The sequence below is a fragment of the Salminus brasiliensis genome, chromosome 17 (assembly GCF_030463535.1).
Source record: "Salminus brasiliensis chromosome 17, fSalBra1.hap2, whole genome shotgun sequence".
Classification (NCBI taxonomy): domain Eukaryota; kingdom Metazoa; phylum Chordata; class Actinopteri; order Characiformes; family Bryconidae; genus Salminus; species Salminus brasiliensis.
Window position 1 is genome coordinate 12403858 of NC_132894.1, and position 27385 is coordinate 12431242.

The 27385-nt window shown below is 41.0% G+C and overlaps 1 protein-coding gene across 1 annotated transcript in view; it reads right to left on the minus strand.

Moving 5' to 3' along the window:
- Positions 1 to 18664, minus strand: part of grin3bb (glutamate receptor, ionotropic, N-methyl-D-aspartate 3Bb) — a 95756-nt gene extending 77092 nt beyond the window's left edge. Inside the window, 1 exon segment of the mRNA XM_072660165.1 lies at positions 18176 to 18664. Within this exon segment, the coding sequence (XP_072516266.1) occupies positions 18176 to 18664 (489 nt within the window).
- Between the last annotated feature and the right edge of the window lie 8721 nt (positions 18665 to 27385).

Sequence of the window (27385 nt, forward strand, 5' to 3'; positions counted from 1 at the left end):
AAATGCTCCAGAATTACTTGGAATAAAAGCTTTTACATTGACTTCCATTGAAAGTTGAAAAGGCTTTTTTCCTTTTCCTGTAAAGGCACCCTTTCGGAGATGCAACAGTGATGAAATGCAATTCAACATGCCACACATGTCTGTTAAAATAAAATATTAATATATTTTCGCTCGTCAGTCCCTAACATTTACATCCAAGGTTTCATTGTTTTTAAAATGACAATGTCGAACTGACGTCCTAAAATTGCTGGAAAAGAACAAGACATTTTTTCCCCCTCCCTTTTTTCCTGTGCATAAAATTAAGGCCAGCACCCCACTGAGCAATGTCAAAAGTATTGACTCCTGGTTTGATGAATGCAGGAATCAGCCCCGGCTGCTGACACATTATTAGACGAAAGAGAGAATCAGTCACAACAGTCAGAGCTGTTATAAGGAGTGACACCGAAACAGAATGAAAATGAAACGAGGTCAGGTCAATATCTGATGCGACGTTCATCTTAATCAAAGCTTTCTTCAAACAGGGCAACGACAAAGAACAGGAGGGCGTGCAATAGCAAACAAGAATCGCAATGAAGGCACACCAGATCGCTGCCAAGACTCATGATCATCAGGTCGACCATGTCTGGTGTCAATGTTAGCATGACTTTGGCTAAAGTCAATCCACACTTCTGAGAGAATGACATGTAAAGCACGGCTGGGCCTGTAGGTATCAGTCAGAGTTCAGCTTTTTTTCTTGGAGAAGGAGACAGAGAGAAAGACGGAAGGTTTGACCAGGCTGGTTCAGATAAAAAAGCAGACCAGAAGAGGTTTGTTCAATTCTAAGAGGATTCTGGCTGTTTTTAGCTTCCACGTCATTCCAGTGTGTTATCAGTCATCCTCTATTATGCAAATGTACTCTGTGTCCTTCCAACAAGTGGTCTCTCCCTCAGGGAGGAAGCGTGTGTTTGTGTTAAATAATAATCGGCTATTCAAACTGATTGAGCCTTCAATCTTTGTCTGACCAGGCCCCCGTCTGTCCACCCGTCTATTCGTCTAATAGCGATGTAACGGTACAATGCAACTTGTTGTATCAAATTTTGTTGTAGCATATTGTACTGTATTATTGGCTTGTGGCTATTGTGTTGCATGGGGCTACCTTGGTACTCACGAGGACAAGACGTGTAAACGCAGGACAAATTGAACTTTCCGTGATGTCCATGGGATGTCTAGACTTGTCTGTCCTTCCGTCTAATAGAGGTGCAACCCATACAGTGCATCTTATTATACTGAACTGAATTGTGGCTAGTGTGTTAGCAGGGGCTAACATTTAGTAGTACTTACAAGTAACTTTCCAAGATGTCCCTGGGACGTCTACACTTGTCTACACTGGAACCATCAATTTGGTTCTAGTCAGTTGTGCTTTTTGTGCCAAATCCAGATCAGTCTTTATATAAGCTAATATAAGCTTGACTTGTACGGACAAACAATGTGTATTTAATAGCCGAACCGACATAAAATGGACCAATAAAAATGCTAATTTAAGTCCGGCCAGAATGTCTTGATCCTGGATTGCCACCCACAGGCCCATATAAGGACTTCCGCCTCATTTGTGTTCATTTTGTGTTCATGTGTTGCACCTGGGACTGGGAGCATTTAAGGAGCCTCGCTCCAGCCTGTAGTTACAGTGAATTGTACCTCTATGTGTTTGTGGCGTGATCCTGTTAGCTGACATCTTGTCTTGGTCAAGCTGTCATCAAGTCTGGTTCTTGAGGCAGTTCCGTTACGCTGCGTCCAGTTCATGCTTCCTGGCGGCTATAGCTCACGTGGCAGTTCCACGGCATACTCAGGTTGGGCTTGCCCCGTATCTCGTTCAGGTAGCCGGTTTTCCAGTTATCGCTGGAGTCACGTAGAGTGTTGCTCTAGTACTCAGTTCTAGTTTCTTGTATCAACGAGCTCGACTTGTGGCTGCTTTCTGTTCTCCCCTTTTATATTCCCAAGCTAGGCTTGAGGTTTTTGTTTTGCCCCCTTTCCTTGTCCTTACCCCAGTTCATCTCAGCTCATCCCCTGTCACTCCCTGCTCCTCCCAGTCCCAGGTTTGTTGTGTTCACCATTTGGTTTGTCAGGTTCTGTTTGGTTCATTCTGTCTAGCCACACAAGCCATGGCAGTGGCTGGGTATCTATCTGCCTTTCTGTCTGTACAGCACTGCTGCAAATGTATTAGGCAGAAAATTATGCTTTTTATTGGGAGTGTAAAAATACAGTACATTATATTCTATCTTTCAATACAGTCACCCCCTTTAACAAGCATGGGAAGCCATAGTATATAGGATCTCATAGGATATGATAGGATATAATAGTAGCTTTTGGGGCTTTCTTGGGGTCACATCCAGGTCAGTCTCAGAATTTCAGAATATTGCACTAGCTAGAAATGAAAGACCTGAATGCAGGGTTAAGTGTACGGAAACCACTTACGAGTTCCGGTTTGGAGTATGTAGAGAGCAAATCAGCAAAGGCTCCTTTAATGTGCTACTAAGGAACATTAACAGGTTATGCAGTGATGGAATTGCTGGACAAACAGCGCAAACTTCTAAAAGCTGGCATTTAGTCTCCACTAGCTCCATTCTGGGGACACAGAACATAGAAATAACATGCTTTCATTTGTCATCCATCTAATTATTAAAGTACGTCACAGGTCTTTCACAGGTCTCCATTTAATTAGAGAGGACGCATAGTACATTAGCACCTACAACCCATGACACATAGAGAGGGCCAGCTTCCCAGACAAGGATCTCACTGCTACCAGGACAAGGAGCATGCACAGCAACAGGCCAGACAACACAAACTGCAGTACAAAGACTCGTCTCTGATGGTCTACCCTGACCTGAGTGCTGGCCTTTCCAAAAAAACATACAAGCAGCCTTTAAGAAATTCAAAGCTGCCCTTTATAAGAAAGGTGTTCAGGCTTTTGTATCCTGAGTACCTACAAGTCTCGTATGAGGGCAAGAATTTCATCTTTGACTCAGCAGGCATCGCAAAAACGTTCTTTTCTCACCAGATCACTGCTGCCACAATCCAACAGTGACTTTCTGAAGCCTGCACCTGAATGGCTGCTCTTCCTTTGGATGGAAACTTAGCAGAAGAGCTCCTTTTTAAACTAAACTTAAAGCTGAACTTTGTAGCTGGGGTACCTTACATTTAACTCCAGCAGGCAGGGTGATCTATATTAAAAAAGGAATCCACTACAAGGGAATGTAATATCTGCTCCAATATCTCCCCTTTATCTTATCTAAATCTTTTTTAAGCAGGCCGACAAAGTTCTAGGTCTGTGTCAGGTGGAAGGTTGTCTAGGATCCGCAAAAGAACTTCTTTAGAGAAAAAAGCAAGAGGAAGACGGGCCCTGCTTAATCTTATGGATTATTTATCCATAAAATATATAATTTATATAATTATTTATTATACATTATTTTGAGATACTAAATTTACTAAATTTAGTATCTCTAAAGAATGTATAATAAATAATTATAAGATAATGATTATGATAATGATTTAAGATATCAGGATATCAAGATAATGATTTAATGATTCAAGATAATGATTTAATATCTCAAAATAATGACTTGCATCGACAGTAATTGTAATGACAATATCTCAGAATAATGATAGGATCTCACAATTTTGACTTAGTATCTCAATATTCAAATAATATCTGAAAATAATGAGATAATACCTCAGAATAATACAGCATCTCAAAATAATGACGGATTCAAATAATATCTGAAAATAATGAGATAGTATTTTACAATAACGAGATAATGCATCTCATGTTAATGATTTTATGTCTCAAAATAGTGACACAGCAATTCACGAAATAATGAAAATAGGCTTCCACAGGATACAGACTCCAGACAGGGACTGGTGTGAAACAGTAGCTAGATCTTTGCATGGCAACCTCTTTACTTCACTTTAAAGGTGCACGTATTTGTCACTGTACACTGTACAGCAAAATGTGTCCTCCGCATTTAACCCATATGGTAGTGAACACACACTCACACAAACACATGTGTTAGGGGCAGTGAGTACACACACAAATCCAGCGCCCGGGGAGCAGAGAGGGTAAAGGGCCTTGCTCAAGGGCCCAACAGTGGCAGCTTGCCGAGCCCGGGATTCGAACCCACAACCCTGTTATCAGTATTCTGGCACTCTAACCGCTGAGCCACCACTGCCACCTTGGATGCCAGGACCACACAATACTTTTTTAATTGTTTGGTTACATTTACTCTCAAAGTTTGGCAAGTTTTGACAGCACTTTAAATGACTCTTTTAATTCAGAGCCCAATCTGTCATACTTATTCTTTCCTGGCAGCTAAATTACAAAGAGCCAGCTTTTATGCTTTGGCAGAAAAAAGGAATAACTAAAGTCAGCGATTTATATGTAGATGGGATTTTTGCTCATTTTAAGAACCTGTGCTCTAAACATAATTTTGCTCAATTAAACTTGTTCCAGTACTTTCAAATTCACCATTTCATTCAGTCCCACAGCACAACATTCCCTAATCTCTTGAGTTAGAGCCAGCCAGACCATCTTTTAGAAGTGTCAACCTATTTAAAAGGCTTCATTTGTCTATAAATAAGCTCCTCTGTAGACAGGATAATGGCTAGCTGCAGAAAAAGAATTAAGTGAAGATCTTTCATGCACTACAGTAGGCCTAATACAATTTAAGGCCCTCCACCATACACACCTAAGTAGAGCAAATGATATTCACACTTCATCACTGTAAGCAAAAGGGTTTATAGAGAACTGAAAAAAGGGTTCTCTGTGGCACTATATACAAACACTATATACAAAGATTGGTTTTGTCCACCAATCTGAAGAACCCTTTAACCAGGCAAACAGCAATTTAAGCATCTGCATGGATCTTTGAGTTGTTTTGAATGGTTTTACAAAGCCTTTACTAAAGAACCTTTAAAGAACACTGTTATAAGGAGTGTGATACCATTTGGCGAAATCACCATTTTCAGGGTCTCAAAACTATACGTTTAACATAACTGCTTTTGTACCACTTCAAACATGCAGACAAATACTCTAGGCAACTGGGATAAACTGGGAATGGTTAGAAGACTGTATGCTGTTCACACATCTGGCAAATAATTTTTATAATATATGTCAACCTTTGCTTACCTACTTCTCTCATATCCAAACATTCCCTATTAAACAGAGTACTGTAGTCTGTATGCTCGAGTCCACCCACTGCCTTCTCTCCATCTATAAATATTTGAACATATGTGGCTGTGTTTGTGTTCTAATCCAGAGCAGAGACCAAATATTGTTGTGGTTATTGGCAATATTTGCACTTGTATTATTATTAATGTGCATCAATTTCTGATCATTGTTTTCTTTTCTTTTAGTTCATATTATATGTCTTTGTTTTTTATGTTCTGACATTAATTAAAGACAAACATGTTGATAAAGTGGAGAGGGTGGGTAGGTTAAACAGAATTCTATATAAAGCTGAATGCTACAGTACACTGAAAATGAAAACATTACCATATGTATATTGACAATAGGCAGGTCAGACTCTGTTCATTTTTGCTGCATTAAACATTTATGGAATTGAGACCCCCACTGATACATTTTTATTACAGTGGTACTATATTGCTCTATTTAGACACTCTCTCTTTCTCTATCTCTCTCTCTTTTTCTTCTCTTCTCGAATTCCTATTGAGAATAAACTGTATGATGATCCAAAAATGAATTATTAAACATGATAAAATACACATATTTGTTTAAAAAAATAAGATTTATTTTTGCTGCTTTTTTTTTTTTTTACTTTTTGACATCATTTGAATCTAGTATTTCTTTACATTGTGTGAAAATCATGGTAAATGAACCAACAAAAATGCTCCATATATATAACCAAATAACTTTAAATCAAATATTTTTACATTCATTAGTTAAGATTTGCAGTTTGGGAGATACTATGTTTTTGTGTCAATGTCAGGCAAGCAAAACTCCTCTATCTTCATTTTTGTTGTTTTTCACTTTTTGACATAATTTAAATCTAAGGCTTGTCCTTTACATCGTGCCCAAATTTTATGATGGATGGACCAATAGAAATGCTTAAAAATATATTTGAATATAATCGCTTTCAGATTAACATCTGTTGTAAATTCAACAGTTTTGTTTTTTTCCTCACTAAAGTTGGCATACAAGGCTTGACAGAAACCATATACTGTCATACAGAAATGTCATATCTCCTGTAAAAAAATCATTCAATGGATGTTTTGTAAAAAATTATGTACTTTTTTTTTTTTACTTAAAGTCATTTTGGAGCATATCTGCTGGTTCATTTACCATGATTTGCACACAATGTAAAGAACTACCAGAATCAACAAAAACAATTTTTAATGTATATATTTTTTGCGTATATACAAACACACACACACACACACACATCTACATCTATATGTGTGTGCAAAACATTCCCCATGGTCCACTGTATGTGCAAATAATGTATACGCTGATCAGGCATAACATTAGCCCAATATTAAGTAGGTTCCTCTTATGGTGCCACAACAGATCTGACCATTCCAGACACGGACTCCGCAAGACCTCTGAAGGTATTCTGTGGTATCTGGTGCCAAGATGTTAGCAGCAGAATCTTTAAGCTGTAAGGTACTGGCCACTGCATACCAGGAACACTCCACAAGACCTGCCTGATGTTTTTGGAGATGCTCTGACCCAGTCGTCACAAAGTGACTCTTGGCCATTTGTACTGCCTTTAATTCACCAACTTCCAGAAATGACTGTTTATTCACTGCCCAATATATCCCACCCATTGACAGAAGCCACTGTAGATATATATACATAAAAAAACGGATTATTAAAATGGTGAATATTCCATTGTGGGTAATGCCTCCTGAAATTGCTCCACAGCTAAATGGTCTGACACACGAGAGTAGGCGTTAGAGAATGCAGTTGAATGGGCAGATGGGTCTGGAAAGGGGTGATCTCCATTAACCTTCAATTAAACCCACTGACACACTGTTGCGCCCTTTCTCTCATGCAGGAGGACACAGTGAGGAGCGTACAACATTAGGCCTGCGGCAAAGAAGAAAACACCTTCATATCTTTGTGGTATAGTGGTTCATTTTTCAAGGAACTGAAAAAAAAATAAATCAAATGCAACTTCAATGAGATGGATTACAAGTGGCTGGACATGCTACCAAAACCATTACAAGAAGTGCATTTGGACTGCCCTTTTGGGAAGCTTCTGCCAATGCCACTGGGGGAGATTAGAACCACCCCAAAGTCCACAAAGTCCAGGCTGCCCATTTAGCCCCGAGCATCTTTGGAAGAAAAGAGCAGGAGAGCTTGTGTTCTGAAAATGGCGGTCATGACCCGAACAAGAGGAGTGCAACATAACTAAAGGCTGGCTGCAATCAGAGGCCGTGTGGCAGCGCTGCGTGACGGGCTCTGGCAGGCTCACAGTCCCTCTAGAATCCATTGAGAATGCTGCCTGCCAAAAGAGAGTCGGAGGGGAAGACAATGCATTAGCTCTGAAGTAGGACGCCAACGGTTTCATGCTCATTCAGCCCACCGATGCTCACTCAGCTGAATTCATTACCAGCAAAATGGGGTGGATGGCTTCGGAACGTAATGATGAGCCAATAACTATGCATTTGGAATCAGAAAACACACCGAGCTGACCACCTGACAGCACGGGTACTTGAAATGCACGTCCCGTCACCAAGCCGAGCAAAGGTGGTCACCGTGTTGTCCTTGTGTTGTCACGTGCTTTGCTTGTATTGTTTTTTTTTTGCATGTGATTGACTACTGCTCCTGAACTGCACCATTTGTCACGCAACACAATGCAAAACTGATGTTCTAATGTTGACTGCAAACATCAAGCCTTTTATTACAGCAGTTTTTCTGGCTAAGAATTCATTACTACTTTGCAAATATTGAAAGAAAGTACTTTGTGGCCTTACTGCTTAATCCCAAATTTGGTTAACCTTCAGATTGAAAACAGGTCTTGCATAATTTAGACACACAGAGCGATATCATTGCTATCGTTTGATTCATGGCTCTGAGCACTGACTCAAATAAACAGCTGTGGGGAGTATAAATCAGTGTGTGGATGTTTGGGCTTTTTTTTTTACTATTATTTCTTCAGATGTAGCAGCATTAGCGTCATCTTTCTGGTGTATATTTGAGAATACGTTCACTACCTTGTGGAGTTCTGTTCCCTATAACAGTGCTCCATAACAGTGATCTGGATTTTCACATGTAGGGGATAGTGAATAGGGCACCGTTTCGAACACAGCTATTGTAAATATTCCTGCTCGGTAATTAGGGCCTGCTTGGTGCAAACCTGTTGGTGTAGTTACCCCGGCCAGTTGCATGGCTTCACCTGGAATGCAGCTAGGCTAGGGTTAGCTGTTAGCTTAGAATGGATACCTTCCCCGGCTTCTGCCCCATCCCCAGCTTCTGGCAACAGGGAGAGCCGCGGTCACAAGGCCCGAGGCTGCTCATTTCCGATATCTAGCATCTGAACTCTCATTATTCAGTTATGTCAAGGTTCATACAGCTTTCCATTTCCATGGCACATGCAAACATGACAGACAATAATTGAAGGCCTTTAAAATATATTGAATGTATATATATATATATATATATATATATATATATATATATATATATATATCGCTTCTGCCCGATGAAAACCATGTAATAGGTAATTTTTGTCCATTTTAAGTTTTCACCATAGTTTGAACCCTGTAGCTGTGTTAATAATTCTGTAGCTGTAGCTGTGTTCATAATTCTGGATGAATGGACCAACAGAAATTTGCAGTGGTGGAATTCCCATCTAAAATTGCTGCACGATATGAAAGAAAGGTTGTCCTTGCAAGTAATCTCTATTAAAAAAATGGTGTAAAGCAAATGGCACTGATTGCTTCGACATGTCTAAATGAAAATTCTATCTTTAGACATTTACTTACTTGCTTTTCATAATTAGTAAGTGGTCTTGGTAAAGGAGTCCACGCATTCTACTATTGAATGTATCTAAAAGCTATGCTAATTAACTTCCACATTTGGGATCAATAAAACAACAAATGGAATCATTGATCTTAGGCGGGATCTGAGGCCATTCTTGTAAAGATATGGAACTCTGAGCTTTCAGAGGCGAGGCATCCTTTACAGTGCAGTGGGTGAGAGGTCAAATCAATATGGTCGCCTGATCTGATGCTACTGTACTCCAGGCTAATAGCTAATCATCTTTCTAGTGCCAAGAATGCGTCAGTGCCAAGTCTGAAGGAGGGGAAAAAAGGAGAAAAAATGTAGCCAATGCAGTGATCCACTGATACTGTTAGTGCTGCAAACTCCCACTGTGAGCTCATTTAAAAGGTAGATAAATTGAAAATATTAGGAAAGATGGGTGGACATGTTCGGATGTTCTTATTATTTCACATGAGATTTTTGTCTTTCATCTCCATTAGCTAACGTCACACTGTTTAGGCAGAGCATGTTTTAATGAAAGACAGTATCAGCTCACCAACGTGGGAGAGCTGGGTAGCATCTAGGGATGCACCAGTATAGTAATTCTGGGAAGATGCTGATATCCATTAAGTTTTTATGTACATATGTGTAGGACCCAATATTAAAGAATTTGCTGAGGACATAGCTTTGGGGGGGGGGGTTATTTGTGTTATTTGTCTTACACTTTTGAGAGAAATGTGTGTATTCATCTGTTGCAAGCCTTTCATGTTTTAGCTCAAGAATTTTTTTAAGATCCCAAAAAGATTTTGTGAAGAATTGCACCTAACAAACTTTAGTTCTTTTTCAGACAGGAAGTTGACTACAAAAAGGCCTAATTCTCTGATTCCTGGAGTCTGGGAATCCAATCTTGATTTGGGAATCTAGATTAGACTCCAAAGCTTTGGACTCAATTCCACACAGATCAAGTTTGTCGGCAGTCGTGGGCACACAAAGATGTTCTGCAGCTAATGTCTAGACACCCTGTCTGGAAAATGTAACACATCACACACATCGGTAGACTGGGTGTACTGTGCTTTGGACAGAGTGCAAAACAAAGTATGATTATATAAAAAATGGCTTACAATCCAATAAGTGGCTTACAATACAAAAAAAAAAAAGCTAATGTTGCAGTTTAGCTGTTGCCTGTTAAACTAATCTAGCTAGCATTGTTTACGCCACACTGCCCACCTCTACTCACACGCCACCTAATGTGTCATGGGCATGAACATCTAATCAAATCAGTCGTCAAATCAGGTCGTACACTGAACAGAAGAGTACAGCTACAGCAAGAGCAGGATGTTCACACACGGTAAGTACTCTGTCACTCACACACATCAGGGCCAGATATCTCTCTGTGAAGCCCCCAGCCCAGGAGGCAATTCTGCCTATCGCTGCTGCACACCTGCATGCCATTACAACTTATCTTCCACTGGTTTCTCCAACTGCCCTTTCTGCAGCTCCTTCAATTTTATACTTATTAGAGCCACCCCTGACTAGCTGCTACTCAGCTAGAGTCAGTAGGCTGCCTCTGTGTAAGGTTTCACCAGATTATGCAACTGGCAGATTATGCGGAAGTGTGTCAAGGTCAGTGGTCATACTTCACTGGTCTTGTCTGCGCTTGACTGGTCATGTCAGCAAGTGACTCATACAAGTGACAATAACACACACAACAAGTGTCTACATTATTAGCCGTTTATTTACACTGGCTTCACCATGTGTGTGTATGTATGTGTGTGTGTTTTTTTTTTTTACAGGTGAGACTGCAGTTCATGAGTTTAGTCTGGCTCAAGCTATATCAACACAGAAGACCAGTTTCGTCCACATCCTTAAGGATGCAGTGGTGTAGACAGTGTAATCACTGAACATCTCAATCCCACAGCAGTCGTACCTGTGTCCATGCTATGGGGGCAGGAGAGGACTCAAACCATGTCCTAAGCCACTGGCGTAAGTGCACTGACATTCACAGAAAATAAATCATTACTCTGAGAATATGCTCTCCCGAACATGTCAGAAACTACGAAGAGATAATTGGCTTTTATGGTTTTGATTAAATTCATTGATTTTTGTTCTGCACACTGCAGCATTCCGCTCTGTGCCTTAAATGACCCATCTGACAGCCCAGACATTCACTAACCCTTCTGCTGAATAGCCTGTTATTCTGCAATAATTCGATAAAGAGGTTTTCAGAACAGGTTGTAATAAACATTGAGAGTAAGACTACGGGTTGTCCCAAATCAATTGGCTGGCCGATGTTGTTGTGTGTTGTGGGGAGGAGTGGCTGAAGTTCCAGGGAATTTCTGTTGAACTAACATGAAGTCAGTTCATGTGTAACTGTTGACTTGCATAATCCAAAAAAAATCCCAAGTGGTACAATCTAAACGTTGGGTTCAACGCCAGGAGGTCTTGAGTTTGATTCCTGACAGTGCTATCATCAGGAGACTGTGAGTTTGATTTTGGGTAATGGTATTGACAGGAGATTGTGAGTTTGCTTTGTTGTAAAGCTATCATCAGGAGGTGGTAAGTTCAATTCGCAGCAATGCTATCATCAGGAGGTTGTGAGTTTAATTCTGGGTGATGCTATTGTTAGGAGGTTGTGAGTTTAATTCTGGGTGATGCTATTGTTAGGAGGTTGTGAGTTTAGTTCTGGGTAATGATACTGACAGGGAATTGTGAGTTGGATTTTGGGTAATGCTACTGACAGGAGGTGATAAGTTCAATTCCCAGCAATGCTTCTGGAGGTTGTGAGTTTAATTCTGGGTGATGCTATTTTCAGTAGGTTGTGAGTTTGATGCATTGTAATGCTATCTTTAGGTGGTTGTGAGTTTTATTCTGTGTAATACTATTGTCAGAACGATGTAAGTTCAATTCCCAGCAAAGCAATCATCCAGAGGTTATGAGTTTGATTCCTGACAAAGCTACTGTCAAGAGTTTGGGAGTTTGATTAAGCGCTATCATAAGGAGGTTGTGAGATTGATTCTTGGTAATGCTATCATCAGGAGGTTGTGAGTTTTCATTTGGGTAATGCTATTTCCAGGTGGTTGTGAGTTTGATTCCAACGTTACTGTTAAGAAGTTGTGAGTTTGATTCCTGGCAATGCTACCATCAGGAGGTTGTGAGTTTGATTCCAGGTAAGTCAAATGTTTCTTCTTTTGGCTGTAAATGTGTTTAAGAAGGTTCTTTAAGGAACCTTTTTTTTAAAAATGCTTCTATACAGCACTGATATTATTGCTATATTGTTATATTGTTATAAGTCCCAGAAGCCCTTGCTTAGAGTGTAGAACTTGTTACTGCAGCAAAGGGAGGGCAAACTCTCTATTAACACCCAAGATTTCAGAGTCTACAATATTTTGGACACTCTACAGCTATCATCACTGTCATGCTGACTGCCAGATACTGAGACTGTACTGAAAGATACAGGAAAACACACTGTCTGTCTCTGCCAAACTGTAAATCTGCTTCTTTGAGTTGTGACTGTGACAAACAGTCAGCAGCATCGAATTTCCCAGTAAAAAGTGAGGCCTCCTTACAGCTCGCTCTTGCCCCTAAGAGACTGTTTTTACAAAATTATCAGAATTTTTTATTTAGTTAAATATATAAGTTTATAAAAGTGAAAAGAGTGAAAGTCCGTTTGAACCATTTCCATTCATCGTTCATTCAAGTGACGATATGCTTGCGTTCCACTTTCTCCACTGTTCAGATGCCTATGGTCTGGGGACCTTCTCCTAGGACCTCGCTGTTGTGTTTTACCACATGCCTGCAACTTGTGCATCTCAGTTATAACAAATGTCATTGAGCTTGCTCAGTGTGTAAAGCCTCTTGCAGTGTGAAAATCTCTCGCTGCCAGAACCTCATTACTTCAGACAATCTTGTGTATCTCTGTGAACCGCTGACCACAGCTAACAATCCAAAACACAAAGACTTCCTTGAAAATCCGCTGCCGAGATGCTCCAACTAGCAACTTTTCTTACCTTTACAGCATAAAAACAGCAGCACGTACTGTACGGCAAAGTGCAGTGGTCCCATTTTCAGTTCGGTTGAAGTCATTCCCATTCCCTCTGATCACCCCCAATGCGATTTATGGTTTGACCTTAATGCTGCTGTGTCAGGGCAATCCATGCACTCAGGGTCATTGTTTCAAGGAACACAGTTCTGTTACTGTCAGAGCTCATATTCACAAAGCACCTCGAAGTGCAGTGGAAGGGTGGATCACTGTTGCTTTTGCACGACAAAATGAACAAAGTAAGATACATGGTGAGTGTTTCTATTCAAGATAGCATCTGAAGGTCGAAAGCTTCTATGCACTCCATTTGTCTAGTCTATTTAGGACATTGGTGTGGCTTTATGTACTAGACTTAATGTCTACATGGTCAGTTGTCCTTTTCTTTTAATCAAAAAGTGGAACCATCCTTGGTGCTACATAAAACCACTAAACCAGAGAAAAAAGAACAACCTTAAGCATTTAAACGGCCCTTTATGTTGCCCTTGCCTTTACTAAAGAAACCACTTGTTTTTTTTGAGGTGCAGAATTGGAACTTAACAGAGTTTTTGTCACTGTGCCTTGGACAAAAGTATTGGGATGCCTACTCTTTCTGTTTCTTCTCAAATCAAGTGTATAAAAAAAGACTGTATCCTGCTTTTGTTGCAGTAACTGTCTCTACTACCCAGGGAAGGCTTTCTACTCGATTTTGGAGCATTGCTGAGAGAATTTGATTGGGGTCAGGGTGTTGGCTGATCACCCCCCTACTTGTCCCCAACTCTCCAACTCATTCCAAAAGTACCGAATGGAGCACCTACCATTACACTATTTAGGGTAAGGGATAGGTAAGGTTTAGGTGAATCTTTGTATACACTGTACAAACCCGAAAATGTGACATGCTGTGTTCAATTAAAAGGCAGAGCAAGCAAACGTGGATGAGCCAGTTATCTATGTGTGTAAAATTTCCTTTTGAGACCATCAATTCTTTGAGATAATCAATTTCTTTGCTCTTATTAACAATGTATTGTGTTGTTTTGGAAGAACATGCCTTATATGCCTTTTTCCAAAAATGCTTGTCTTTTTAGACAGATTAACCCTACCCTTAATTATTATTATTTTTTAATATGCAATGATTTGCCACGTTCTGAGAAATTGTTCTGCACACTACTCCATAACTTAGTGACAGGCCAGGCAACATTATCTTTTCTGACCTTTCAAGGAGTACGGCCAAGAGGCTTTCGCTCTTTGCCTCAAAGTATGTGATTTCTTTCTGCCTGTAACCCCTTTAGAACAGGGAGTTCAGAGTCTTTTGAAACCCACAGTGTGTAAAGGGAGACTCCATTCAAACTGCGACCTTCACAGTGTCCTTGGCTTGTCTACCTGTTGGTAGCCATTCATAATTCAGACATACACAGAGTGATGCAACACGGAAGTCCATATTTTGCTCTTATAAAGGAATACTCGCTCTAGACTATAAAAATGAGACTACCGAAAGCTAAAGAGAAAAGAAACTAATGGATTGCTGCATTATGCAGAAATGACTGGAATCCAGTCATTGAACAGTCATTGTGGGTTTTTCCCGCTCTGAATACAGGTGGGGGAAAAAAACAGGCCCACCTCAGTTGCGAATTTAGCGACATGCTGTGCTGTCGTCGATTAAAAGGCAAAGCAAGCAAACCTGGATGAGCCAGTCTTCTAAGTGTGCCAAAAAAAAGTCAAAAATACTGCATATGCTCGATACATCCTGCAGCAGTTTAGCCTATGCAATATTTTATTGTATCATGATACATTTTGTTATTGTGATCCATAGTATTTGGAGTATATTGAGGATATGGTCAGCGCTTAAAGAAAAGTAATCAGCTACACATTTCATTAGAAACAGTTAGTTAGTCTGGTTTAACTGGTTGAAGTGCAGCACATTTTGAATATAAATTACTGGATTGAATATTAAAATGAGTATTTGGAAGGTAGTTTTTAAAAATCTGTCACTACTGATGCATTTTGTCTGTGATCACATCTATCGTGATGAATATCGTTTATTGTGAAAATGTCTTGTTTTAAATATTGTGATATAATATTTTTACCATATAGTCCAGCCCTAGTTAGGCCACACCCACTAAAGTTATTAGGAGTGGGCCTGCTTTTTGAAAGAGGCACAAAACATGGCAGCCAATCTGAACAGAGGTTGTTTACATGTGTCTTTAAAGCTCGGTGACTAAAACAGTCAGTAACTAAAAAAAAGGAAAAACTAATTGGATCAGGACAGGAAAAGGAAAATTATGGGATATGGGCCCTTTAAAAAACTACAAAGGCTCTAGGAAGAATGATCTTTATGGAACCATCAACTGAAAAGTTTCTTTTTTCTAAATTCTTCATTTATTTGATCTTTGATCAACTGAGTAGGCTGTTGTTGTGCCTTTAAAGCTGCTATATGTAAATATGTTCTGCTTGTATGTCTTATATATCTTATGATATATGAATTCCAAGCAGTTGGGCTTTTTATACATATTTTTCTGTATGGACAGGGGAGTATTACACTCCTATTTCCACACTATATCAAACTCTTTCTTTAAAAAAAGTGATTAAAAAGGGCATTTACCATGATTTGGGCCTTTTAACAGAGCAACCGAGTCCACAGCACAACTGACATGTTCTCAGCCACCCTGATGTTTCGGTACAGAGTGAAATGCCTCCTACAAACATGGAGCTGTAGCGCAGGAGAATCCAGACAGTTCTCGGATTTAAAGAACACTGTTGGTGGATCTAACAAATGATGAAGAAAAGGATGCTGAGAAATGCTGGTGAAGAATGATCTCTCCTCAAACAGCAGGAGCAGCAAATCCACTGAAGCAGCATGTAGGCATCCCCCAGCACTCCAGCTCAACTTACCACCCCCCCACCCGTGATTCCTATTACTCACAGTCTTTGTTTTTTTTTTTTTCCTCCTCTCCAGCGTAACATGCTCCAGAGCAGATCAAACCGGGCTTTTATACTGATTGGCAGACCGTGGGAGAAGGAGGGAGAGGTTTACAGGCTGTAAAGCCGGCAGGAACTATTGTCGCTCACTGATCTTCAACTAGGGCTGTCCCACAGCAGAACTGCAGAAGCTCAGCTTTCAGACAGGAGGTGCATTCCAGAAGAAGAGCCTCTGCATAGGTGGGCAATATGACAACACTTCAGCGTTGTCAACAACATGGTTTTCTGTGCATATGGTGGAAGTCATCAGTACTTAAAGATCACTGACTATGGTGCTTTATCACAATGAGAGTAAATAGCCTTGTCAAACTGGATGCAGACACAGTCTGAGAAATCCCTGTACTGAGACTTAGAGAATGCAAGTGTCAATGGTGTCATTGGTACCATTTTAAAGGAATAGTCTGGCAAAAAAAATATATATAATATAATTATTCATTTACCCCAGATGATGTGGATCTATCAAAATAATTGGTATCTGACACTTGCATCCTTAGTTTAGAACAGGAGATGTTAGGAGCAGGCTAACACTGCTAACAAACACTGCACTTAGACTGTCACCAATTTAATCTCTGTAAATACACTCCCGAAAATATTCGATATGGCTTACTTTAGTTTATAAATCAAAATAAACTCCTTTGCACAGCTGAATTATGGGGCAGCGTGCGTTATTTATAAGAAACCGGTATCACTTTGGCCTCTGTACAATATGTGGTATTATTCCATGCTTTGAGGTCCAGTTTGAAAGCGCAGTATTACTACACATCCGGTCTTTATGTGGATGATAATGTAGTTTCTAATGATAAATAAGGTGAATAAATTTTAACCACTGAGAAATAAGATTGGTGACAATCCAAAGAGATAAATCATGGTGTTTCGATTTTTCCAAACTATTCCTTTAAGTATCGTGATATAATATTTTCCCCACATCGTCCACTCCTCTGCCTCCATATGTCTGAGTCGCAGCTGAGTGGTCTTGGCTGAACAACCCTTAACAGCATCAACCCAATAAGGTGGAAAGTCCCTTTTCTTTTGGTTAAGTGGTCTGATACTTTCCACAGCGTATCAAGAACCGCTCCAAAGCGATTTTAATGAGCCCATATTAAACAAGACAAATGTGTGCGCTTTCCCTGACCGGCAGTGAGATTTACGGTGTGTGATTTTTCCCCCCTTTTTAATTTCTTAAAGTACCTTGTGATGTAAGCTGGCTTTTTTTTCCTCTACCACCCCCCCACCCCACCCCGCTGGAGCACTCGCCGGTCCCTGCAGCGCAAACACAGCCAGTCAAACACACCAGCAGCCGTGACAGGTGCAAAACACACGCTACACACTCAAATTAGCTGGATGGCTGGGCTCCTTCAGAAACCATATTAAGATGGGTTACATCAAACAAAAACAGAAAGACTGAGGAAGAACAAGTAAAGGACATGGTCATACAATTACTTGCAAAGCAGCTGGTCTGAAGACCAATCAGTGCTGGGGATGGATGGATGGATGGTGTGTGTATGTGTGTGTGTGTGTGTGTGTGTGGGGGGGGGGGGGGCAGGGGGGGTTCTCATCAGTGAAGGTCACAGCATCTTTAAATGTGAAACAAACACTAAGTAGCAAATCCCAATCAAGGCTTAAGGTGCACAAATGTCAACTGTTGTGTGGCGTGCATTGACTTGATTGCATCTTCCAAACCATTCTGCCTGACAGGACACGTCTCAGTCCAGCCCCCTTAAAAGATGTGAAAACAGGATTACACTTCATCATGAAAGACCACCGTACACTGCTCTGGGAGATGTTTATGGGCCAGGAAGACAAGGTTGCCATATTATTCACCAACAGTCGCCATAAAACCTTCATGCCTCTGTTTCAAGCCAGAGCTCAGATGAAGCCCATGCACTCCTCAAAAACATCAAAGAAACGTTTGAAATGAAACGCATGACTCAGATTTATTCATCTAAACTCATCAGAAACGCAGGTCTAGCCTTTCCTGTCGTTGTTTACTTTACAACCAGATAGACAATAAACATTTCTCAGATAGTTCTGAACTTTGGAACCTCATTTGGGTACATTTATATTATTATGGGCACATTTCCCGTGCATATGTTGGTTCAGATGTGCAAACCAGTTGCTCAACCCAAAGTGCTCCGTTATTTTGCCAAACGATTACGCACACAGCAAGTTCTCATTACGCATCAAAACACACACAGCAATCTGTTTACCTGCGTCCTGAGCGGCTCTCCGTGCTCAATGATGCTCACGAAGGGGATCTCCAGGAAAGAGGCCATGAAGTCCACGTGCACAAGCTCCTCGTGGCTCTGCGGGAAGGCGAGCACGGCGGACACGCCGCGCACCACCACCGCCTGGCACACGCACCTGAACAGCGACTCCGGGTCGGCGCTCGCGGGCTCGCCCGCCACCATCTCCACGCTCAGGTTGTAGGGCAGCAGGTTGCCCCCGGCGCGCGCCAGGCCGGCCAGCGCGCGGTCCAGCGCCGCCTGCACGCGCAGCGCCTGTTGCGGCGGCACGAGCGCTCCTAGGCGCACGGTGTGGCCGATCCGCGCGAGGATGTGGCACGGCTGCGGGTGCGCGTGCCCGGGCCCGGGCCCCACCAGCGACTGGAGCACGACGTGCACTCCGAAGTAGACGCGCGCCAAAAATCCGGAGGAGATGAAACTCATCCTGCCTCGCTCTCAAACGGCATGAGGCATTGGGAGAAGATAGCATTGCTCGCTTTGGTTGCTTTTTCCTCCCTGTTAGGTCCTTTTTTGGGGGGCTTCTTTTGCGCGCGTGTGTCTGTGTGTGCGTGCGTGTGGTCCGGGAACGGGATGAGCAGTGGCGTGCGTATGTGTGTGGAGTTGCAGCGCGAGTGTGTGAGCACGCTGAGGAAGAAGAGGAGGAGGGGGCGGAGAACCGACACTTAGGATAGCGAGGGCGCGCGACAGTACAGATATGGGACAAACCATTCCCGAAAATACTGTTGCTGGAGTTTTTAATTCAGGGGTTAGATTCGACTAAAGCGATGCCGTGTTTAAACTATTCCCAGTCAAGACGGGCTTGATTAAACAGCTGGACTCAAGCCAAGTGGGGTTTTACTGCCTTCATGAGTCATAGCATAGGCAATATCCATCAGAGGAGTTTTCTTTGCACTTTGTAACAAAAACACCAGGTACAGTACAGATGTTTGATGTTTTGCAAAAGCTTCAGAAATGGCTCCAGCTGTGACGTAGATTCTAGGCTTCAGTATAGACCAATTATAAATAAGCGGCGATTTGCATATCCCCGCCCTAAAAACAGTGCGTCGCCTTTCTCTAGTCAGCGTGGAAGAAATGATGACGGTACCTTGAAGCGGCCTTCATCGCGTCCTGTGGTAAACAAAAGTTTACACAAGAACATGATCCTGTATCCATTTTTTCTACCTGGAATCGAACTTCAGTAACTGCAACAACTTGGTAGCATTGAAAGCAGTAAAACTGGAGAAGCTGAGGGAAAGTGAGAGGTTGCCAGTGACAACATTTACATTACATTACATTTATGGCATTTAGCAGACGCTCTTATCCAGAGCGACTTACAAGGTTACTGGTATTACAGAGGTGGGCCAATGTAGTGTTAGGAGTCTTGCCCAGGGACTCTTATTGGTGTAGCGCAGCATAGTCACCCAGACCGGGAATCGAACCCTGGTCTCCCACATGGTGTTGTTGTAACGCAATGGTAGGTGGTGGTGTTATCTGTTGCACCACACCAACCGTGTGACAAGTGTTCTTCGGATAAATTGTCATTTCCTGAGAAGACTGATCCGCCACTTTATTGACGAGACGAGTCATTCTGCTTAAATAGCAGCGCGCCTCCCCTCCAACATATAATAAACTACCGTCATGTCTTAAACTGAAGAAGTTCCAGTTCCCTTAAGGGAGTCTGATCTCTTTCATAAGATATGGCACCCTATCTTTGATTACATTAAAACGAATGTCATGTTGATTGAACAAGACCCCTTCAGCATTCCCCCCCCCCTTCCCCATTTTAAAAATAAAGGTGTGTGTTTGTCTGTATGATTACACAGCTTCATATGTCTGTAATAAGGTTTTTCACTAAGGTTTGCAGTATAGCCATGAGCCCCACTTTACTACGGGCCTAATGGTCAAGTGTGTGGTTGGGTTTGAGGTTGAGGTATGAGAGAAGTTGAAGGGCAGGTGAATATCTTTGACAAGTTTACTCCTCACTGCCATTGACTTTAAAAAACAAAGAAGACTGATCCAAACAACCTGACCACAACAAATTGGAATGCTGTCCCTGCTGCCTCCAACCTCATGCTTGGATGTTATGGACTGTTCGTACAGAAGTCCCTGTAGTTACACCTTATACACCTTAATAAGCCTTGGGGTGTTAAGGAATGAATACTGCTACCTCCACGCTACAAGCACTGCACATTAAAATGACTTTGCACGATAGTAAGTCATCTAATAACCTTTAACACTATTACAAAAGAGCACCAGCTTCTCAAACTGTACTGAAATAGTGCTACAGACACTCACCTCACCTCAAAGGAGCACACTGTGAGAGCTACACCCCCCTAACAGTGTAATTCTCTTTAACACCACAGCCAAAGAAACTGAACTACCACATGTGGTAAAACTTACTGGTTTTGTTTAGGGTATTTTTTGAAATAGCCAGTTTTAAAATGTCTGTTAAGTGCACAGCAGTGTTAGCTAGCATGTAGCAAAATGTGGGTTTTCCTACTTTAATGACCACAGATGATCCAGTGGCATTCAGGGAAAATCTCATTCTGCTTATATCTGAAGCTCCTAATATGGGCCTAATTAATGCAGACTACAGCATAATAACACAAATTCAGGAGTATGTGTTTTTCAAGAAAGCCAAATGGGAACTGAGGCTTTCAACCACCAAGTAAACTCATAATTCCCACTCGGGAAGTTGGAGTTTCACAAGATGTGGTTGGTGTGGCAACAGAGAACACCACTACCTGCCAGTGAACACATCATGTGGGAGACTGGGGTTCGATTCCCGGTCTGGGTGACTATACTGCACTACACCAATACACCAAACACCTTGGGCAAGACTCCTAACACTACATTGGCCCACCTCTGTAATATGAGTAACCTTGTAAGTCGCTCTGGATAAGAGCATCAACTAAATGCTGTAAATGTAAAGATGGAGGGATTACCAACTGGACAACTTTGCACATGGCAAGGGGCCACAAACAGTAGAGGGACCTCAACCAGCATAGATTGTGTTGGCACCATTTACCCTGCTATTGATTGGCGCCCTGTCCAGGAGGTATTGCGCCCAATTATTTCAGGTAGGCTCCGGGCCCACTGTGACTCCGACCAGGAAGAAATAGATAAGATGATGCATCACACTATTTGAGCACACACCCCACACAATGCAATGCAAGTCAATGAGAAGTGAAGCTGGGTGGATGGTTGTTGAATGTATTGTAATAAGTGTTTTTTCACCATGTGGCTCACCCATAGTAGGGCTACACACTGAAATCAGCAGTCGAGTGGAAGCTACTTGAAAACGTGCAAAATGGCAAACAGGTCATTACACTGGTTGACAAAGGCTCTAAGCAGTGACAAGTTTCAAGTCAAGGGACGCTACTGACTTGACTCTGCTGATGTCAGTTCCACAGCTTTGCTCTCACATAGAGAGGTGTTCTAAGTGACAAGCTGAAGTTCCATTTTGTACACCTGCTTTTAGCCTGTATGCCAAAACCAATGAGGCTGAAGTTGGCTTCTTATTTGCCAACTTCCTATTGCAATTTCTGGTCCACCTTAAATGCAGCATTTACATTAGCTGTGTCTGAAATGTAAGGAATGCAGACAGGATTCTGAGGCAGGAAGACATCAGTCATGTCTGAATCAAAGTTAAGCAATCTAGCCTTCAGTTTTTTGGGGGGCGGAAAATGCTAATGGCTAATGACAACTCATCTAAATGGTCATATCCAGCAGTGAGCCGTCAATATCTTGGCAACGCCAGAGCGGAACATTGCCTTCGGTTACAGAGACCTTTATCACTAAACTGCCTTCTGAGACAGTGTGGACACCAAGGTATCATTCTACTTACCTCCAGTGTCAAACACAGCCATTCTGGTGCCGGTACAAGAGGGACTGAATGGAACCGTTCAGTTGAAACGATCATGGTTTTATGACCTGGGGCCCAAAATGTGTTCATTGGTCCCAATGTAAATGTAAGTGGTTCTGTGGATGATGTCAAATCAAACAGTGTGCTTTCTCTTTATTCACCAGGGCTGTGTTGAATTTGTGTCATGATTTTCCACAACCTGCACACAGTCTGAAAATAAATTTAGCTAGGTTTCCATTCAAACACTTTGCAAACCATAAGCTGTCTTTAGAGCAGTTCTGACAGCTTCCTGTCAGCTGTATGTGGCTTTGGGTTGGAGCAGCCGGGCGAAGAGGGCAGCGGGCCATTCAATAACAGCTGAAGTAGTTCTCCCACTTTGGTGAAATTTCTTCCTTTTATTTAGTTTTTTTTTTATAGGATTTTCAGAATTTCCACAAAAAAAAAAAAAAAAAAAAAGAGAATAAACATTGCACTTGTATCATGACTAAAACCTTAATTCAGGTCTTATTACACTCACAGAGTAGCCAAAACAAATGCTAGATTACTGTGAGCATCTGTTTTAATCCAACCATGAACATCTAAAGTTGCATTCAGTAAATTCAGAGATTCAGAATCTGAAAATTCCAAGTTTCCAATCATACTAGCAACATAAAAATGTATATATGTGCTGTTGCCGCACTTCTGGCAATCTGATTCGCAGTCAGCCACTGTAGATGTGGTTCATCTAGGGTAGACAGGGGCACTGTCTGCAAAGTGTTGACGTTACTGCAAATGGCAATGTTTTCAAGTTATTCCCTCATAAAACAGAAGTGCTGAGATGTAATGTCTGTCTCGACCACTGAAATATAAGTAATATAAGCGAAGGAGAAGTAGTGAATAAGTGTGTGTTGTCAGTCTGGCTATATTTCATGATAAATAGTGATAAATGAGTATATTTGAGATTTAGTAGATATTTAAAAGCTTTTGTGAAGCATTAAATTACAATTACAATGCTAATTATTAATAATACTTTTTACCAGGCTTCTTTTTACCATTAGGAACAATGACCCCTCAAGCTCAAGGAGAGAGAAGGTGCGCTTAGTGAAAGCACAGTGTAGCTGCAGTAAAAATCAATATGTTGTAAAAAGCCTCTCTGTGGTGAAAATGAAATCCAGGTCTCAGTAAGTGATGTGACTGTGGTACATTTTATCAAACTAGTAAACTTTGAGCACTGGTTTAAGCCTAGTTTTGGACTGTATTACCCAATGGGAAAAGCTCTTTGTAGTAAAGGACTATACACGCAGACAGCCATCCTATTTTCTTTCTGTCTAACAGGTATGCTCTAATATAGAGCTGGTGTTGGTCCTTTTCACCAGAAACTACTGTGTCCACAAATCAAACTTTTGAAAGTACATTTGTTCTTGTTCCTTAGTTCTTACAAGTATTTTATTTACATACATATTCACATTATACACATATACACATTTTTTCTTTCATTTTTTGTATTGTTGATTCAGGGTTAAATGGCTGATAACCAGTAGCATTTATTTTAAATTAACATGCTATTAACTTAAGTTTGCATTTGCTAGAAAGAGATACATTTCTGTGAATTTTTCTATTTGTGTTCCAAGTTTAGAAAAATGTGTGACAGGTTTAGAAAATGCTAGAAAATTGCTTTTTAGCAATGAGCAACACCCTCTAAACACACATACACTGGAGGCAGTGAGAGCAGTTAAAAAACATTGGACTGGAAAATATACAAAAGCCATTTTTATTAAATTATAAATTGTAGATTTATAATGATTTTGATTTTAAATAAATATGAATTTGTACCACTTGATCCACATTTCTTAAGCCTTATTCGGACAGGGTTTCTCAGCGATTTAAGTCTGAAGTCTGAATTTTGGTCATTTTTGGTCATTTTTGCAAAGATTCCAAGGCCTTTCACTTTCTGTAAAAATAAAAACCATAGAAATAATCTCAGCGAATCATCATATGGGTAAATATTCAATCATACCCTGTGAAAAAGGAGTTATTCCTAAGTATGGAGGAGTTCAAGGAGCCATTTAGGTTTCATCGTTTAATTCTGTGGCAAGCCCAAGTTCTCCTCAGAGCTACTCTCTAGCAGCTTTAGGTAGGTCATTGAGTAGCATAGCCTTTAGCCTACATACATGTGAATAAGTAATATATTTTAAAGACGTCCAGTCGTAAATTACATTACTCCACCTCCCTATGTCAAACTAATGTCCCAATAGGCCTTCAGTCTTTAGTGAAATTACAATCACATTACTATCATTTGATGATTGCATTAAAAAAGTCTTATTTCCAACCAACATTTGATTACATACAGTCTAATGCAACATTTTGGCCATTACATTTATTCATATCAATTTGTATTCATATGCTCGATTTTATACATTTAAAAGTAAAAAAACAAAACAAAACAGAGATGTTTCTTCCATAGAGAATTTGTTAAAGTCTCTAATTTTAGATGAGAAAATCAAAACATTTAATTGAGTATTTGGGTGATGCTGGACTACTGCACTAAAATATCTGCATTTTATTTATTTCACTGGTTTGTACACCGGGTGCTGCATTTCTCCTGAATACTAACCCCAGTGGACCTAGTGTCACTACACTTCTACACTTTATAGACCTAAATGTGTAGGTACATCTTCAGATGTGTGAAATTTGGCATAGTGGCATCAGCTAAGAGTTCCCACATCGGTGCATCCCTGGTGGAGTTAAAAAGTCCTACTTTTATTGTAAAGAACCATATAATTGTGTAGTTTCTGAACGAGCAAGGCAAAAAGAGCAACAGAGCCAGTAAATGAAAGCCTTTCTGAATGGCTTGGCTCAGAGTTAACATGGTGACCTTGCTAATGAACTGACCACGAGCTGCATTTGGCCACAATCAGTAAACAAATTACAAGACAGCTGCTCCATCTTATTTGAATGAAGCTTTATGCAGCAGTCTGGAACAGCATTTCCTAGAATTCTATCCCTAAAGGTGAATCCACTCTGCAGCTAAAAAGCAGTTTGATCTGTGAAAACAAGGACCAACTGCCCCCAAAGTGACATTGCACAAGCCTGCAACCATTAAACCGTGTTTGCCCAATCAGTGCTACCTTTGTTGAATGCCTAATGGGCCTGCTTTGCGCCGTCTTCTCCCACTTGGTGATGCTAAAGGAGGGAGACAAATGCTCAGGCCCATTAGGGGAGCTGCTGTCACCGCTGTCAGCAAGGCCTGCTTCTTCTTAGCCCAACTCCCCTGAGCCAATTTCCTGGAGACAGTATTGATTAGTGCAGTATCAACTGATTTGATCCACCTTCAAGCTTCTTGCAAATCACCGTTAACGCCAAACACAAGCGCAACCGAAGGATCCGGAGCCGCTCACTCTTTGAGTACGTAGGTTGTCCCTGACGGCGATGGATTCTCCATTTTGATCCTGGTGTTCAGAAGATTCCTATCGGCTTCGTGAGCAAGTTTACGGCCCTGGAGAGATTACTGACCAAGGTTGTGTGCGGAACATATGACAGCTAATGCTTTCCTCAAACAATAATTAAACTAAGTCTTTTATCTGTGCTGGACCACCACCACCATCATCACTATTGTGCCTATGAATACCAGCGTGCTGTTTGATGAAACAGCCTTTAATAAAGGCTACAAAAACGTCCTTTAATTCCTCATTATCTTATGATACATTTGACAACAGAGATTTTTTTTATTTTTTCTTCTTGAAAGTGAAGTGTTATTATATGGGCTGAGGAGGGCAAACACTGTTCAATTGCTATTTTTTTTCTCCTCAGCAATTAGCCAAGTTTACTTTTAGGACTTGAAGACGCAAGAAGCGTCTTAACCACATCGCACATGCAGAGTCTTTCAGAGGATCAACTGAAGTGTGTTGTGAAGCTCATTTCCAACGTAAACACTGTCAAGATGCTAAACTAATGCACATTCATCAAACTAAATGCGCTCATGCATGAAGCACCAAGGAATTGCTAACAATCCAAGCATGAGTGGTGGTAATGTAGATCCTTGGGGAGTTTACTTTTTATCAGAAAATCTGGTGCCGTTCATAACTAAGGCTCATTTCTACTCCCATTACGTACGAAAATGAATATGTCTGTTTCAAACATTGTCAAACAGTCACTGCCCACAACAAACATGGCAACAAACATGGCGACAGCAGAGGAGGTCATGCAAATGTATTTACCACAAAAAGAGACGAAAGAGGCAGCAGTGTAAACGTTAATAAAAGTGGTGTACAACGGTTTCTCTAGAAGTTTTTTCATCATTGCGTGGCAATGGTTGTGCTCCCTAAGTTATCCAGTGCTACTGCCCCATTCTGTCCGTATCCTCATGCTTTCCAAGAATGTGCACAAATACGGACAAAATGAACAGCAGAGTATGAACAGAAGGCACAGAGTATAAATGAGCCTTTAGGACTATTGCAGGTCATTAGGTCACTAGCAAAAAGTTGTTGTTTTTTGTCAGGTCAGGTTTAAGCCACATCCTGGTGTTTTCGAATCTGACTCAAATTGGATATCCGGACATGCCACTAGTTAGATTGGATGTGTGGTAGTCATTCAGTGCATAACAGTCCATGACATGATCATTCAGAAAAACGTTCAGTTTTTTATAGCACACATATTGTAGCATAAACAAATATTTGTGGGCTCCTAAGTGCTGCAACCAATGCCTGGCTGATGTTGACAACACTACACGATCTGTACTGAATGAAACAGCACACACTTTCGGATTATGCACGCAAGACTGTGCAGACTGACAGCTCTGAACCTCTGAACCCTTCTCTGGAGTTTCTATCAAACTGCTACATCACCCAGAAAAAGGCACGTTAGCTACCAATTGGCAGTTGTTGTTCTGGCTAACTAAATTTGGCACGGTGTGGTGTTCCGGCCTTGTCTGTGATCGCTCAGGTTTTGTGCTTGCTGCTATGTCCACATAAAAGGCCAGTGGGCATTAATGTTGTGTAGTGTGAGCTATAAAAAAAATTATTTTGAGAGTTGTGTAGTATCCACCTGGCATTAGCAGCAACAAGATGAAGAAATGCAGATCTTGAGACAGCTGCTTAAAGAGGCTTATGGTTACTGGGTGTTTGTGGAAGTTCTAAAAAGCCAGAGAATGTAAAAAATTGGAAATTTGATCCATTTGACAGTTCCTAATTACATCGACGACATGGCTTGGGCCTGATTTTCTACTCAAGGTCAGAGAAAAAAATAAATACATATTAAATAAATACAACTGAGCCTTTGCAACACTTCATACCCAACATTTTGCAGAAGACTGTCATGTAGCAGGTTCTGAAGGACCTGTTTGAAAACCGTTG